This window comes from Salmo salar, chromosome ssa14, assembly GCF_905237065.1.
Source record: "Salmo salar chromosome ssa14, Ssal_v3.1, whole genome shotgun sequence".
Classification (NCBI taxonomy): Eukaryota; Metazoa; Chordata; class Actinopteri; order Salmoniformes; family Salmonidae; genus Salmo; species Salmo salar.
Window position 1 is genome coordinate 87444841 of NC_059455.1, and position 17091 is coordinate 87461931.

The window sequence follows — 17091 nt, forward strand, 5'->3', positions numbered from 1 at the left end:
AAAGTGAAGTGTTGAGGTGCTGCATGTAGTCTGCCTAGACTAGAGGATAATGACACACACCACATTATCCCAGTGGTAGGTATTCTGGGATAAGGCCTATAACATGTTAAGTGTGGGCCAACACAGCCCAGTTCTAGTCCCATGGCATTCTTTAGTTGGACTGCTCTATCCTTTGCTGTTTATCCACCCCTATCCAACTGTGACCAGCTCACGCTCTCAAAGCTGCGGAAGTCAAGCTTTTGTGAAAGATATTCTACTTGGACTCATTAACATAATAGTCTCTTGCAGGTGGCTTGGAGTTTATACAGTAACAGCTCTAGCAATCTGCTTACTTGAAAAGCAGACTCATTTAAATAAAGTGCTAGTTAACGTTTTATCCTTAGTATCCTTTCAATCAGAGAACCAAGGAAAGGCATTCCAAGGAAAGACACTGTGCACATTGATGGTATGGCAACACCACAGTGAACTAGTCACATTATATACTTGGATGTCTCTGATCTGTTGATCAACAACATGTCTGCTTTGCAAAATTTATTAGCTTTTTCAGAAAAGTTTCCATAAAAAAAACATCTCTTTACACAGGATGGCTTAATAAAAAGTACCGGTAACATAGAAACAATCAGATCTACTGAGAATAGCAGGGAAACAGTGCTGTTGTTTTAACAAGATGTTTGTAAAAGCTAGGAATGAAGAGGGGAGATATGTTATTGTCTGGGTATTTACTATATCTAGGGTCAGTAGTCCTGGCCAGGAAATACTCTGGACAGGTCACATGTTCAGGAAAAAACTCCAATAACAACTCAGAACATCTATATGATTGAAAACCTGTTGATATCCATTACATAGCTAGCGGTTGGTGACACCCTGTAGTGTATATATGACAGGTCAAACTAAAAAACAACACAACATACAAGGCAGGAGACATACAAGTTGTGCTCAATTAGTAATGGATACAGGGAGAAGCTGGTTGGCACAGTGAGGCCAGCGATGATATAAGTGAATATGGATATTCAACTTTTTTCTCTTATGATTAATAAAGACATTGAAAACTGTTAGTGGTCATAAAGAATGTACTTCTGCTTAGAATTGCTGAATTAGGGGAACTTTCCCAAAATCACCAAGTTTCCAGAAATTCTGTTTGGAACATCCACAGATTTCCTGCGTATCCCTCCTGATTCTGGGAATCTTTCAACCAGGATTTCTGAAAATCCTCGGTACACCAGTAGTGTACTCGAGGAGCAAATGCTCCCTTTCAAGTTCATCTGTTGTGAAAAATAAGCTTGGTAGTGTGGTAAGACACTTGTTAATAGATTGCTATATAACAAGAAAAGTGATTTTTGAGGCAGTTTTGAAAATACTACCATTGAACATGATGTCCTATACTTTATAAGACACACATGAAAATACCTTCCAAAGCATAATAATACCACCATATATAAATCCAATCTGCTTTTATACAAAAGGCACAATTCCCTCATAAATAATTTGTTTTACAGAACAAATTATTCCCTTTAAAATCTTTTTAAAAAACACACTGGTAGTGGATACATGACAGTTGACCATAACAAACACATGGTAAGCCATGCTGACGCCAATTCCAAAATACAAAAGGTATAAAAAGCCATTATATAAATATAAATATTTACAAAACAGGCACTCTGGGAAGGTGGACATTATGTTCTTCTCACACAAACAGGGAAGAGAAGGTGAGAAGGCCATTATATAGTGTACAGATCTGTTAAAGCATCAGACATCATTCAAGTGATGGTGTATATTCAAATATAGAAATCACATAAACAACATAGCATGCATAAAGAATAAAGAACATTTGGAATGGGAGTGCCATGTCAGTTCTATTCATTCTGTTTCTATTGCTAGAGAGAAGCAAGATCAAAGCAGAACAGCACAAAGCAGCTGTCTAATACTCCCAACGGGCACGTTTTATAATCAGAATGAAGATGAGGGTGATAGTGATGATGAGGAAGAGTTTGCAGGTAGTTTTTTGAAGGCTGGATTTGCTCTTGCTGGTATTATCAAACTAAGCATGTATATCTTATAGAATGAAATGACAGCTAAAGTTGGGAAATGTTGAAGGAATGAACAGAACCGATAAGACAGAGAGTAGCAAACACTTTGATGAATTAGGGATGGGTGCCTCAGTATTCACTTGTTTCCTGATGATTTCTGTTGATTGACTGGTCTTTTGTTTTCTCTTTTCTCTCTCTTTACCCCTCCACTTCTGTCTCTAGTGCCTTCTGGTCTTTGGGTTGGTTTCTTCTATCTCTCCATCTTCTCTCTCTGTATCTCCTCTCCTCTTCAATAAGCTCTCTCTCTAGTAGGGGCCCTTGACGGGAGGGCCCTTAGGGTTCCACTCTATTGGTTGGCTCATACAGTCAGAGGGGTTACACCGGCCCTCCCTGCCCTTCTGGCCCGGCTGTCCAGGGGTTCCTGAGACTCCAGGGACCCCCTGCTGACCCACGGGGCCGCTGGGGCCCATCTTGCCATAGCCTGGGGGGCCCGGGACACCTGGGGCGGGGGGATGAAGGGACAGAGAACATCACTGAAGCACTGGATACACAGTGATTATAAAAGAGCAGAGCAGTTGAAAGATCTAACTTAATGAAGCTTTGGCAGGATAGTGGAGAGTTAAATATTTCAACAGGCTGATGTGGCGTCTTACCTGGTGCTCCTGGGGGTCCACTGTCACCCATCTCCCCTACACCCTTGTCACCTTTCTCTCCCTTCAGACCTTGTGGACCTGCAGACACGACAGAGGACATCACTTGAGAGAGTAGCTAACCTTTATGTTACGCTAAGCTGACATCACTTGTCATAACTGTTTATGTTCCTATGTATTTATCATGACCGTGGTATTCAGGCCTTACGACAAAAGGAATCAAGTGAAGTCTAGACTCACCCTGTGGGCCCAGGACTCCTTGGCGGCCCTCTCTGCCTATCTGTCCTGGCTGACCCGGGGCCCCTGGACTCCCATTTCTACCTGGGTTACCATCCTTCCCTGGGGGGCCAGGACGACCGGGGGACGATACCTCTTGTGGCTGCTGCATACGAGACATGAAGTAGCCCATCCTCTCTGTAGGGGGATACAGTACAGCTCCAGTTGATAAACCACCTAATAATCAATAAAGCTGTTTCCATTCTCTGCCACTGGTCAATTAGGAAATACTGGCAGATGCAAAGTATTGGTGATAAACCTAAACAAAAATAAGACCATATTCTCACCATCAAATATCTTGATGACCTGCTGGCGAATGAAGTCCTTGATGTTGTCATAGTTGACCACAGGCTGTGGATTAGATAGAGAGAGAGAGAGAGAGAGAGAGAGAGAGAGAGAGAGAGAGAGAGAGAGAGAGAGAGAGAGAGAGAGAGAGAGAGAGAGAGAGAGAGAGAGACATAAGAGAAGACCTAACCACCACTTTTGGGTTTTAGTCTTTTGACCAAACTGTTGGTTTAGTGTTCCATTAGACATTGTGGAACAAACACGAACATAACTAGTAATCAATTCATAATCGATGCAATTCACCTTAGTAGCTAGGGTCTCACCTCGTTGCCTGGTATTCCTGGAGGTCCAGGGGACCCTGAAGGGCCTGGTGAGCCCGGGGTGCCCCTCTCTCCCCTGGGTCCCACTGGGCCCATCACTGGGGTATCAGCTTTGGAGGAGTACCCCCCTCCACCAGGGGGTCCGGGGCGACCTCGCTCCCCTGGGGTACCCCTCTGACCTGGGGCACCTGGCTCACCCTGAGAGAGAGAGAGAGCGGGAGAGAGAGTCAGAAAAGAGGAGAGAAGAAGAGAGAAGAGGGGTGAGAGGTAGTGTGTTAGTCAGACATCCAATCACTGAAGAGTACTGTTCGACCAGCGACAACAGTGTTTTACATTGAAGATTGAAAAGATGAACTCCTGCACAATAACACTCATGTATCTTCACCAATCCAACTTCAATCAAACTGTTTCCACCAACCCCTCAGGGGTGCTTGCTCATTCACCTCCTGTACTCCCTGTTCACTCATGACTACACGGCCAAGCACGACTCCAACACCATCATTCAATTTGCTGATGACACAACAATGGTAGGTCTGATCACCGACAACGACGAGACAGCCTATAGGGAGGGGGTCAGCGACCTGGCCATGTGGTGCCAGGACCACAACCTCTCGCTCAACGTGATCAAGACAAAGGAGATGATTGTGGACTACAGGAAAAAGGAGACAAAGCACATCCCCATTCTCATTGACGGGGCTGCAGTGGAACAGGTTGAAAGCTTCAAGTTCCTTGGTGTCCACATCACCAACAAACTAACATGGCCCAAGCACACCAAGAGAGTCGTGACGAGGGCACGACAAAACCTATTCACCCTCAGGGGACTGAAAAGATTTGGCATGGGTCCTCAGATCTTCAAAAGGTTCTACAGCTGCACCATCGAGAGCATCCTGACTGGTTGCATCACTGCCTGGTATGGCAACTGCTTGGCCTCCAACCACAAGGCACTACAGAGGGTAGTGCGAACAGCCCAGTACATCACTGGGGCCAAGCTTCCTGCCATCCAGGACCTCTATACCAGGCGGTGTCAGAGGAAGGCCCTACAAATTGTCAAAGACTCCAGCCACCCTAGTCATAGACTGTTCTTTCTGCTACTGCACGGCAAGTGGTACCAGAGCGCCAAGTCTCGGTCCAAGAGGCTTCTAAACAGCTTCTACCCCCAAGCCATAATACTCCTGAACAGCTAATCAAATGGCTACCCAGACTATTTGCAGTGCCCGCACATGGACTCTGTACCGGTACCCCCCTGTATATAGTCTCGCTTTTGTTACTTTACTGCTGCGCTTTAATTACTTATTACGTTTATCTCTCTGATTTGAACCTATTGCTGTCAGACCCTTGAAGGAGAGTCAACAAGGGGGCAGTGTCCACTTTAGATTGTAATCGGGCCTACCCAGCCTCTAGCGTATTCCTTACTTACCTCCTTCTACACAATAAAAACACAGACACAGGATCGTATCCCAAATGGCACCCTATTCCCGATGTAGTGCACTACTTTTGACCGGGACCCATAGGGAATAGGGTGCCATGTGGGACGCACAGCCTCCCAGACTCAGTAAATACACTCTGTATGGAGCCTAGCCCACACATTGTAAACAACATCCTGAGACAGACGTGTGATTAATGTGAAACAAAGCTGGCCATTATGGAGGGCTAACGTTTACACGTCACCACCGGACACTGGACCCGACTGATGAAATAGAGAGCAGAAGTAGAGGAAGAAGAAGAAGAGATTCTCCTCTGTAATCTGTACTACTATAGTTAAAAGCCATGACAAAGCCTTCCTGTCACAATGACAAATCACCTCATCTCATGTCTCCGCTCCCACAGTAAAAAGCATTATCCAGGGGATAGAAAATAACTATATTTGTTACTGTAATGTATCTGATGTAGAGGACTACAGTTACTGTACTGTATCTAGTGTAGAGGACTTCAGTTACTGTACTGGATCTAGCGTAGAGGACTACAGTTACTGTACTGTATCTAGTGTAGAGGACTACAGTTACTGTATCTAGTGTAGAGGACTACAGTTACTGTACTGTATCTAGTGTAGAGGACTAAAGTTACTGTACTGTATCTGGTGTAGAGGACTACAGTTACTGTACTGTATCTAGTGTAGAGGACTACAGTTACTGTATCTAGTGTAGAGGACTACAGTTACTGTACTGTATCTAGCGTATAGGAATACAGTTAATGTATCTAGCGTAGAGGACAACAGTTACTGTTCTGTATCTAGCGTAGAGGACTACAGTTACTGTTCTGTATCTAGTGTAGAGGACTACAGTTACTGTACTTTATCTAATGTAGAGGACTACAGTTACTGTACTGTATCTAGTGTAGAGGACTACAGTTACTGTATCTAGTGTAGAGGACTACAGTTACTGTATCTAGTGTAGAGGACTTCAGTTACTGTACTGTATCTAGTGTAGAGGACTACAGTTACTGTAATGTATCTAGCGTAGAGGACTACAGTAACTGTACTGTATCTGGTGTAGAGTACTACAGTTACTGTATCTAGCGTAGAGGACTACAGTTACTGTATCTAGTGTAGAGGACTACAGTTACTGTATCTAGTGTAGAGGACTACAGTTACTGTACTGTATCTAGTGTAGATGACTACAGTTACTGTATCTAGTGTAGAGGACTTCAGTTACTGTATCTAGTGTAGAGGACTACAGTTACTGTATCTAGTGTAGAGGACTACAGTTACTGTACTGTATCTAGTGTAGAGGACTACAGTTACTGTATCTAGTGTAGAGGACTACAGTTACTGTATCTAGTGTAGAGGACTACAGTTACTGTACTGTATCTAGTGTAGATGACTACAGTTACTGTATCTAGTGTAGAGGACTTCAGTTACTGTATCTAGTGTAGAGGACTTCAGTTACTGTACTGTATCTAGTGTAGAGGACTACAGTTACTGTACTGTATCTAGTGTAGAGGACTACAGTTACTGTATCTAGCGTAGAAAAATACAGTTACTGTACTGTATCTAGTGTAGAGGACTACAGTTACTGTACTGTATCTAGTGTAGAGGACTACAGTTACTGTATCTAGTGTAGAGGACTTCAGTTACTGTATCTGGTGTAGAGGACTTCAGTTACTGTACTGTATCTAGTGTAGAGGACTACAGTTACTGTAATGTATCTAGCGTAGAGGACTACAGTAACTGTACTGTATCTGGTGTAGAGGACTACAGTTACTGTACTGTATCTAGTGTAGAGGACTACAGTTACTGTACTGTATCTAGTGTAGAGGACTACAGTTACTGTATCTAGTGTAGAGGACTACAGTTACTGTACTGTATCTAGTGTAGATGACTACAGTTACTGTATCTAGTGTAGAGGACTTCAGTTACTGTATCTGGTGTAGAGGACTTCAGTTACTGTACTGTATCAAGTGTAGAGGACTAGAGTTAATGTACTGTATCTAGCGTAGAGGACTACAGTTACTGTACTGTATCTGGTGTAGAGGACTACAGTTACTGTATTGTATCTAGCGTAGAGGACTACAGTAACTGTACTGTATCTGGTGTAGAGGACTACAGTTACTGTACTGTATCTAGTGTAGAGGACTACAGTTACTGTACTGTATCTAGTGTAGAGGACTACAGTTACTGTATCTAGTGTAGAGGACTACAGTTACTGTACTGTATCTAGTGTAGATGACTACAGTTACTGTATCTAGTGTAGAGGACTTCAGTTACTGTATCTGGTGTAGAGGACTTCAGTTACTGTACTGTATCAAGTGTAGAGGACTAGAGTTAATGTACTGTATCTAGCGTAGAGGACTACAGTTACTGTACTGTATCTGGTGTAGAGGACTACAGTTACTGTATTGTATCTAGTGTAGAGGACTACAGTTACTGTATCTAGTGTAGAGGACTACAGTTACTGTATCTAGCGTAGAGGACTACAGTTACTGTACTGTATCTAGTGTAGAGGACTACAGTTACTGTATCTAGTGTAGAGGACTACAGTTACTGTATCTAGTGTAGAGGACTACAGTTACTGTATCTAGTGTAGAGGACTACAGTTACTGTACTGTATCTAGCGTAGAGGACTACCGTTACTGTATCTAGTGTAGAGGACTTCAGTTACTGTATCTAGTGTAGAGGACTTCAGTTACTGTACTGTATCTAGTGTAGAGGACTACAGTTACTGTATCTAGCGTAGAAAAATACAGTTACTGTACTGTATCTATTGTAGAGGACTACAGTTACTGTACTGTATCTAGTGTAGAGGACTACAGTTACTGTATCTAGTGTAGAGGACTTCAGTTACTGTATCTGGTGTAGAGGACTACAGTTACTGTATCTAGTGTAGAGGACTTCAGTTACTGTATCTAGTGTAGAGGACTACAGTTACTGTACTGTATCTAGCGTAGAGGACTTCAGTTACTGTACTGTATCTAGTGTAGAGGACTACAGTTACTGTAATGTATCTAGCGTAGAGGACTACAGTAACTGTACTGTATCTGGTGTAGAGGACTACAGTTACTGTACTGTATCTAGTGTAGAGGACTACAGTTACTGTATCTAGTGTAGAGGACTACAGTTACTGTACTGTATCTAGTGTAGATGACTACAGTTACTGTATCTAGTGTAGAGGACTTCAGTTACTGTATCTGGTGTAGAGGACTTCAGTTACTGTACTGTATCAAGTGTAGAGGACTACAGTTACTGTACTGTATCTGGTGTAGAGGACTACAGTTACTGTACTGTATCTAGTGTAGAGGACTACAGTTACTGTACTGTATCTGGTGTAGAGGACTACAGTTACTGTACTGTATCTGGTGTAGAGGACTACAGTTACTGTATCTAGCGTAGAGGACTACAGTTACTGTATCTAGTGTAGAGGACTGCAGTTACTGTATCTAGTGTAGAGGACTACAGTTACTGTACTGTATCTAGTGTAGAGGACTACAGTTACTGTATCTAGTGTAGAGGACTACAGTTACTGTGTCTAGTGTAGAGGACTTCAGTTACTGTATCTAGTGTAGAGGACTACAGTTACTGTATCTAGTGTAGAGGACTACAGTTACTGTACTGTATCTAGTGTAGAGGACTACAGTAACTGTACTGTATCTAGTTCAGAGGACTAAAGTTACTGTATCTAGTGTAGAGGACTACAGTTACTGTACTGTATCTAGCATAGAGGAATACAGTTACTGTACTGTATCTAGCGTAGAGGACTACAGTTACTGTACTGTATCTAGTGTAGAGGACTACAGTTACTGTACTGTATCTAGTGCAGAGGACTTCAGTTACTGTATCTAGCGTAGAGGACTACAGTTACTGTATCTAGTGCAGAGGACTACAGTTACTGTACTGTATCTAGTGTAGAGGACTACAGTTACTGTACCGTATCTAGTGTAGAGGACTACAGTTACTGTATCTAGTGTAGAGGACTACAGTTACTGTACTGTATCTGGTGTAGAGGACTACAGTTACTGTATCTAGTGTAGAGGACTACAGTTACTGTACTGTATCTAGTGCAGAGGACTACAGTTACTGTACTGTATCTAGTGTAGAGGACTACAGTTACTGTACTGTATCTAGTGTAGAGGACTACAGTTACTGTACTGTATCTGGTGTAGAGGACTACAGTTACTGTATCTAGTGTAGAGGACTACAGTTACTGTACTGTATCTAGTGTAGATGACTACAGTTACTGTATCTAGTGTAGAAGACTACAGTTACTGTACTGTATCTAGCGTAGAGGACTACAGTTACTGTACTGTATCTAGTGTAGAGGACTACAGTTACTGTATCTAGTGTAGAGGACTACAGTTACTGTACTGTATCTAGTGTAGAGGACTAAAGTTACTGTACTGTATCTGGTGTAGAGGACTAGAGTTAATGTACTGTATCTAGCGTAGAGGACTACAGTTACTGTACTGTATCTGGTGTAGAGGACTACAGTTACTGTATTGTATCTAGTGTAGAGGACTACAGTTACTGTATCTAGTGTAGGGGACTACAGTTACTGTATCTAGCGTAGAGGACTACAGTTACTGTACTGTATCTAGTGTAGAGGACTACAGTTACTGTATCTAGTGTAGAGGACTACAGTTACTGTATCTAGTGTAGAGGACTACAGTTACTGTATCTAGTGTAGAGGACTACAGTTACTGTACTGTATCTAGCGTAGAGGACTACCGTTACTGTATCTAGTGTAGAGGACTACAGTTACTGTACTGTATCTAGTGTAGAGGACTTCAGTTACTGTACTGTATCTAGCGTAGAGGACTACAGTTACTGTACTGTATCTAGTGTAGAGGACTACAGTTACTGTACTGTATCTAGTGTAGAGGACTACAGTTACTGTACTGTATATAGTGTAGAGGACTACAGTTCCTGTACTGTATCTAGTGTAGAGGACTTCAGTTACTGTACTGTATCTAGTGTAGAGGACTACAGTTACTGTATCTAGTGTAGAGGACTACAGTTACTGTATCTAGTGTAGAGGACTACAGTTACTGTACTGTATCTAGTGTAGAGGACTACAGTTACTGTATCTAGTGTAGAGGACTACAGTTACTGTACTGTATCTAACGTAGAGGACTTCAGTTACTGTATCTAGTGTAGAGGACTACAGTTACTGTATCTAGTGTAGAGGACTACAGTTACTGTACTGTATCTAGTGTAGATGACTACAGTTACTGTATCTAGTGTAGAGGACTACAGTTACTGTACTGTATCTAGTGCAGAGGACTACAGTTACTGTATCTAGTGTAGAGGACTACAGTTACTGTACTGTATCTAGCGTAGAGGACTTCAGTTACTGTATCTAGTGTAGAGGACTACAGTTACTGTACTGTATCTAGCGTAGAGGACTACAGTTACTGTACTGTATCTAGTGTAGAGGAATACAGTTACTGTACTGTATCTAGTGTAGAGGACTACAGTTACTGTATCTAGCGTAGAGGACTACAGTTACTGTATCTAGTGTAGAGGACTTCAGTTACTGTACTGTATCTGGTGTAGAGGAATACAGTAACTGTACTGTATCTAGTGTAGAGGACTACAGTTACTGTATCTAGCGTAGAGGACTACAGTTACTGTATCTAGTGTAGAGGACTTCAGTTACTGTACTGTATTTACTGTAGAGGAATACAGTAACTGTACTGTATCTAGTGTAGAGGACTACAGTTACTGTACTGTATCTGGTGTAGAGGACTACAGTTACTGTATTGTATCTAGTGTAGAGGACTACAGTTACTGTATCTAGTGTAGGGGACTACAGTTACTGTATCTAGCGTAGAGGACTACAGTTACTGTACTGTATCTAGTGTAGAGGACTACAGTTACTGTATCTAGTGTAGAGGACTACAGTTACTGTATCTAGTGTAGAGGACTACAGTTACTGTATCTAGTGTAGAGGACTACAGTTACTGTACTGTATCTAGCGTAGAGGACTACCGTTACTGTATCTAGTGTAGAGGACTACAGTTACTGTACTGTATCTAGTGTAGAGGACTTCAGTTACTGTACTGTATCTAGCGTAGAGGACTACAGTTACTGTACTGTATCTAGTGTAGAGGACTACAGTTACTGTACTGTATCTAGTGTAGAGGACTACAGTTACTGTACTGTATATAGTGTAGAGGACTACAGTTCCTGTACTGTATCTAGTGTAGAGGACTTCAGTTACTGTACTGTATCTAGCATAGAGGACTACAGTTACTGTATCTAGTGTAGAGGACTACAGTTACTGTATCTAGTGTAGAGGACTACAGTTACTGTACTGTATCTAGTGTAGAGGACTACAGTTACTGTATCTAGTGTAGAGGACTACAGTTACTGTACTGTATCTAACGTAGAGGACTTCAGTTACTGTATCTAGTGTAGAGGACTACAGTTACTGTATCTAGTGTAGAGGACTACAGTTACTGTACTGTATCTAGTGTAGATGACTACAGTTACTGTATCTAGTGTAGAGGACTACAGTTACTGTACTGTATCTAGTGCAGAGGACTACAGTTACTGTATCTAGTGTAGAGGACTACAGTTACTGTACTGTATCTAACGTAGAGGACTTCAGTTACTGTATCTAGTGTAGAGGACTACAGTTACTGTACTGTATCTAGCGTAGAGGACTACAGTTACTGTACTGTATCTAGCGTAGAGGAATACAGTTACTGTACTGTATCTAGTGTAGAGGACTACAGTTACTGTATCTAGCGTAGAGGACTACAGTTACTGTATCTAGTGTAGAGGACTTCAGTTACTGTACTGTATCTGGTGTAGAGGAATACAGTAACTGTACTGTATCTAGTGTAGAGGACTACAGTTACTGTATCTAGCGTAGAGGACTACAGTTACTGTATCTAGTGTAGAGGACTTCAGTTACTGTACTGTATTTACTGTAGAGGAATACAGTAACTGTACTGTATCTAGTGTAGAGGACTACAGTTACTGTACTGTATCTAGTGTAGAGGACTACAGTTACTGTATCTAGCGTAGAGGACTACAGTTACTGTATCTAGTGTAGAGGACTACAGTTACTGTATCTAGTGTAGAGGACTACAGTTACTGTACTGTATCTAGTGTAGAGGACTACAGTAACTGTACTGTATCTGGTGTAGAGGACTACAGTTACTGTACTGTATCTAGTGTAGAGGACTACAGTTACTGTACTGTATCTGGTGTAGAGGACTACAGTTACTGTACTGTATCTGGTGTAGAGGACTACAGTTACTGTATCTAGCGTAGAGGACTACAGTTACTGTATCTAGTGTAGAGGACTGCAGTTACTGTATCTAGTGTAGAGGACTACAGTTACTGTACTGTATCTAGTGTAGAGGACTACAGTTACTGTATCTAGTGTAGAGGACTACAGTTACTGTGTCTAGTGTAGAGGACTTCAGTTACTGTATCTAGTGTAGAGGACTACAGTTACTGTATCTAGTGTAGAGGACTACAGTTACTGTACTGTATCTAGTGTAGAGGACTACAGTAACTGTACTGTATCTAGTTCAGAGGACTAAAGTTACTGTATCTAGTGTAGAGGACTACAGTTACTGTACTGTATCTAGCATAGAGGAATACAGTTACTGTACTGTATCTAGCGTAGAGGACTACAGTTACTGTACTGTATCTAGTGTAGAGGACTACAGTTACTGTACTGTATCTAGTGCAGAGGACTTCAGTTACTGTATCTAGCGTAGAGGACTACAGTTACTGTATCTAGTGCAGAGGACTACAGTTACTGTACTGTATCTAGTGTAGAGGACTACAGTTACTGTACCGTATCTAGTGTAGAGGACTACAGTTACTGTATCTAGTGTAGAGGACTACAGTTACTGTACTGTATCTGGTGTAGAGGACTACAGTTACTGTATCTAGTGTAGAGGACTACAGTTACTGTACTGTATCTAGTGTAGATGACTACAGTTACTGTATCTAGTGTAGAGGACTTCAGTTACTGTATCTAGTGTAGAGGACTACAGTTACTGTATCTAGTGTAGAGGACTACAGTTACTGTACTGTATCTAGTGTAGAGGACTACAGTTACTGTATCTAGTGTAGAGGACTACAGTTACTGTACTGTATCTAGTGTAGATGACTACAGTTACTGTATCTAGTGTAGAGGACTTCAGTTACTGTATCTAGTGTAGAGGACTTCAGTTACTGTACTGTATCTAGTGTAGAGGACTACAGTTACTGTACTGTATCTAGTGTAGAGGACTACAGTTACTGTATCTAGCGTAGAAAAATACAGTTACTGTACTGTATCTAGTGTAGAGGACTACAGTTACTGTACTGTATCTAGTGTAGAGGACTACAGTTACTGTATCTAGTGTAGAGGACTTCAGTTACTGTATCTGGTGTAGAGGACTTCAGTTACTGTACTTTATCTAGTGTAGAGGACTACAGTTACTGTAATGTATCTAGCGTAGAGGACTACAGTAACTGTACTGTATCTGGTGTAGAGGACTACAGTTACTGTACTGTATCTAGTGTAGAGGACTACAGTTACTGTACTGTATCTAGTGTAGAGGACTACAGTTACTGTATCTAGTGTAGAGGACTACAGTTACTGTACTGTATCTAATGTAGATGACTACAGTTACTGTATCTAGTGTAGAGGACTTCAGTTACTGTATCTGGTGTAGAGGACTTCAGTTACTGTACTGTATCAAGTTTTAGAGGACTAGAGTTAATGTACTGTATCTAGCGTAGAGGACTACAGTTACTGTACTGTATCTGGTGTAGAGGACTACAGTTACTGTATTGTATCTAGCGTAGAGGACTACAGTAACTGTACTGTATCTGGTGTAGAGGACTACAGTTACTGTACTGTATCTAGTGTAGAGGACTACAGTTACTGTACTGTATCTAGTGTAGAGGACTACAGTTACTGTATCTAGTGTAGAGGACTACAGTTACTGTACTGTATCTAGTGTAGATGACTACAGTTACTGTATCTAGTGTAGAGGACTTCAGTTACTGTATCTGGTGTAGAGGACTTCAGTTACTGTACTGTATCAAGTGTAGAGGACTAGAGTTAATGTACTGTATCTAGCGTAGAGGACTACAGTTACTGTACTGTATCTGGTGTAGAGGACTACAGTTACTGTATTGTATCTAGTGTAGAGGACTACAGTTACTGTATCTAGTGTAGAGGACTACAGTTACTGTATCTAGCGCAGAGGACTACAGTTACTGTACTGTATCTAGTGTAGAGGACTACAGTTACTGTATCTAGTGTAGAGGACTACAGTTACTGTATCTAGTGTAGAGGACTACAGTTACTGTATCTAGTGTAGAGGACTACAGTTACTGTACTGTATCTAGCGTAGAGGACTACCGTTACTGTATCTAGTGTAGAGGACTTCAGTTACTGTACTGTATCTAGTGTAGAGGACTACAGTTACTGTACTGTATCTAGTGTAGAGGACTACAGTTACTGTATCTAGCGTAGAAAAATACAGTTACTGTACTGTATCTAGTGTAGAGGACTACAGTTACTGTACTGTATCTAGTGTAGAGGACTACAGTTACTGTATCTAGTGTAGAGGACTTCAGTTACTGTATCTGGTGTAGAGGACTACAGTTACTGTATCTAGTGTAGAGGACTTCAGTTACTGTATCTAGTGTAGAGGACTACAGTTACTGTACTGTATCTAGCGTAGAGGACTTCAGTTACTGTACTGTATCTAGTGTAGAGGACTACAGTTACTGTAATGTATCTAGCATAGAGGACTACAGTAACTGTACTGTATCTGGTGTAGAGGACTACAGTTAATGTACTGTATCTAGTGTAGAGGACTACAGTTACTGTACTGTATCTAGTGTAGAGGACTTCAGTTACTGTACTGTATCAAGTGTAGAGGACTAGAGTTAATGTACTGTATCTAGCGTAGAGGACTACAGTTACTGTACTGTATCTGGTGTAGAGGACTACAGTTACTGTATTGTATCTAGTGTAGAGGACTACAGTTACTGTATCTAGTGTAGAGGACTACAGTTACTGTATCTAGCGTAGAGGACTACAGTTACTGTACTGTATCTAGTGTAGAGGACTACAGTTACTGTATCTAGTGTAGAGGACTACAGTTACTGTATCTAGTGTAGAGGACTTCAGTTACTGTATCTGGTGTAGAGGACTTCAGTTACTGTACTGTATCAAGTGTAGAGGACTAGAGTTAATGTACTGTATCTAGCGTAGAGGACTACAGTTACTGTACTGTATCTGGTGTAGAGGACTACAGTTACTGTATTGTATCTAGCGTAGAGGACTACAGTAACTGTACTGTATCTGGTGTAGAGGACTACAGTTACTGTACTGTATCTAGTGTAGAGGACTACAGTTACTGTACTGTATCTAGTGTAGAGGACTACAGTTACTGTATCTAGTGTAGAGGACTACAGTTACTGTACTGTATCTAGTGTAGAGGACTACAGTTACTGTATCTAGTGTAGAGGACTACAGTTACTGTATCTGGTGTAGAGGACTTCAGTTACTGTACTGTATCAAGTGTAGAGGACTAGAGTTAATGTACTGTATCTAGCGTAGAGGACTACAGTTACTGTACTGTATCTGGTGTAGAGGACTACAGTTACTGTACTGTATCTAGTGTAGAGGACTACAGTTACTGTATCTAGTGTAGAGGACTACAGTTACTGTATCTAGCGTAGAGGACTACAGTTACTGTACTGTATCTAGTGTAGAGGACTACAGTTACTGTATCTAGTGTAGAGGACTACAGTTACTGTATCTAGTGTAGAGGACTACAGTTACTGTATCTAGTGTAGAGGACTACAGTTACTGTACTGTATCTAGCGTAGAGGACTACCGTTACTGTATCTAGTGTAGAGGACTACAGTTACTGTACTGTATCTAGTGTAGAGGACTACAGTTACTGTACTGTATCTAGTGTAGAGGACTACAGTTACTGTATCTAGCGTAGAGAAATACAGTTACTGTACTGTATCTAGTGTAGAGGACTACAGTTACTGTACTGTATCTAGTGTAGAGGACTACAGTTACTGTATCTAGTGTAGAGGACTACAGTTACTGTATCTAGTGTAGAGGACTACAGTTACTGTATCTAGTGTAGAGGACTTCAGTTACTGTATCTAGTGTAGAGGACTACAGTTACTGTACTGTATCTAGTGTAGAGGACTACAGTTACTGTACTGTATCTAGTGTAGAGGACTACAGTTACTGTAATGTATCTAGTATAGAGGACTACAGTAACTGTACTGTATCTGGTGTAGAGGACTACAGTTAATGTACTGTATCTAGTGTAGAGGACTACAGTTACTGTACTGTATCTAGTGTAGAGGACTTCAGTTACTGTACTGTATCAAGTGTAGAGGACTAGAGTTAATGTACTGTATCTAGCGTAGAGGACTACAGTTACTGTACTGTATCTGGTGTAGAGGACTACAGTTACTGTATTGTATCTAGTGTAGAGGACTACAGTTACTGTATCTAGTGTAGAGGACTACAGTTACTGTATCTAGCGTAGAGGACTACAGTTACTGTACTGTATCTAGTGTAGAGGACTACAGTTACTGTATCTAGTGTAGAGGACTACAGTTACTGTATCTAGTGTAGAGGACTACAGTTACTGTATCTAGTGTAGAGGACTACAGTTACTGTACTGTATCTAGTGTAGATGACTACAGTTACTGTATCTAGTGTAGAGGACTTCAGTTACTGTATCTGGTGTAGAGGACTTCAGTTACTCTACTGTATCAAGTGTAGAGGACTACAGTTAATGTACTGTATCTAGTGTAGAGGACTACAGTTACTGTACTGTATCTAGTGTAGAGGACTACAGTTACTGTACTGTATCTAGTGTAGAGGACTACAGTTGTACTGTATCTAGTGTAGAGGACTACAGTTACTGTATCTAGCGTAGAGGACTACAGTTACTGTACTGTATCTAGTGTAGAGGACTACAGTACTACTGTATCTAGTGTAGAGGACTACAGTTACTGTATCTAGTGTAGAGGACTACAGTTACTGTACTGTATCTAGTGCGAGAGGACTACAGTTACTGTATCTAGTGTAGAGGACT

General features: G+C 41.4%; 1 protein-coding gene across 5 annotated transcripts in view; it reads right to left on the reverse strand.

Annotated features, from left to right (window-relative positions):
• Window positions 1-516: 516 nt before the first annotated feature.
• Window positions 517-17091, reverse strand: part of LOC106570545 (collagen alpha-1(XVI) chain) — a 167111-nt gene continuing 150536 nt past the window's right edge. For all 5 annotated transcript variants that reach the window (XM_045694919.1, XM_045694921.1, XM_045694920.1 and 2 more), the window contains 5 exons: window positions 3562-3756; window positions 3241-3304; window positions 2918-3091; window positions 2681-2758; window positions 517-2526 (listed from right to left, as the gene is read on the reverse strand). In XM_045694919.1, the coding sequence (XP_045550875.1) occupies window positions 2333-2526; window positions 2681-2758; window positions 2918-3091; window positions 3241-3304; window positions 3562-3756 (705 nt within the window). In that variant the 3' untranslated portion in view covers window positions 517-2332. The remainder of the gene's footprint in view (window positions 2527-2680; window positions 2759-2917; window positions 3092-3240; window positions 3305-3561; window positions 3757-17091) is intronic.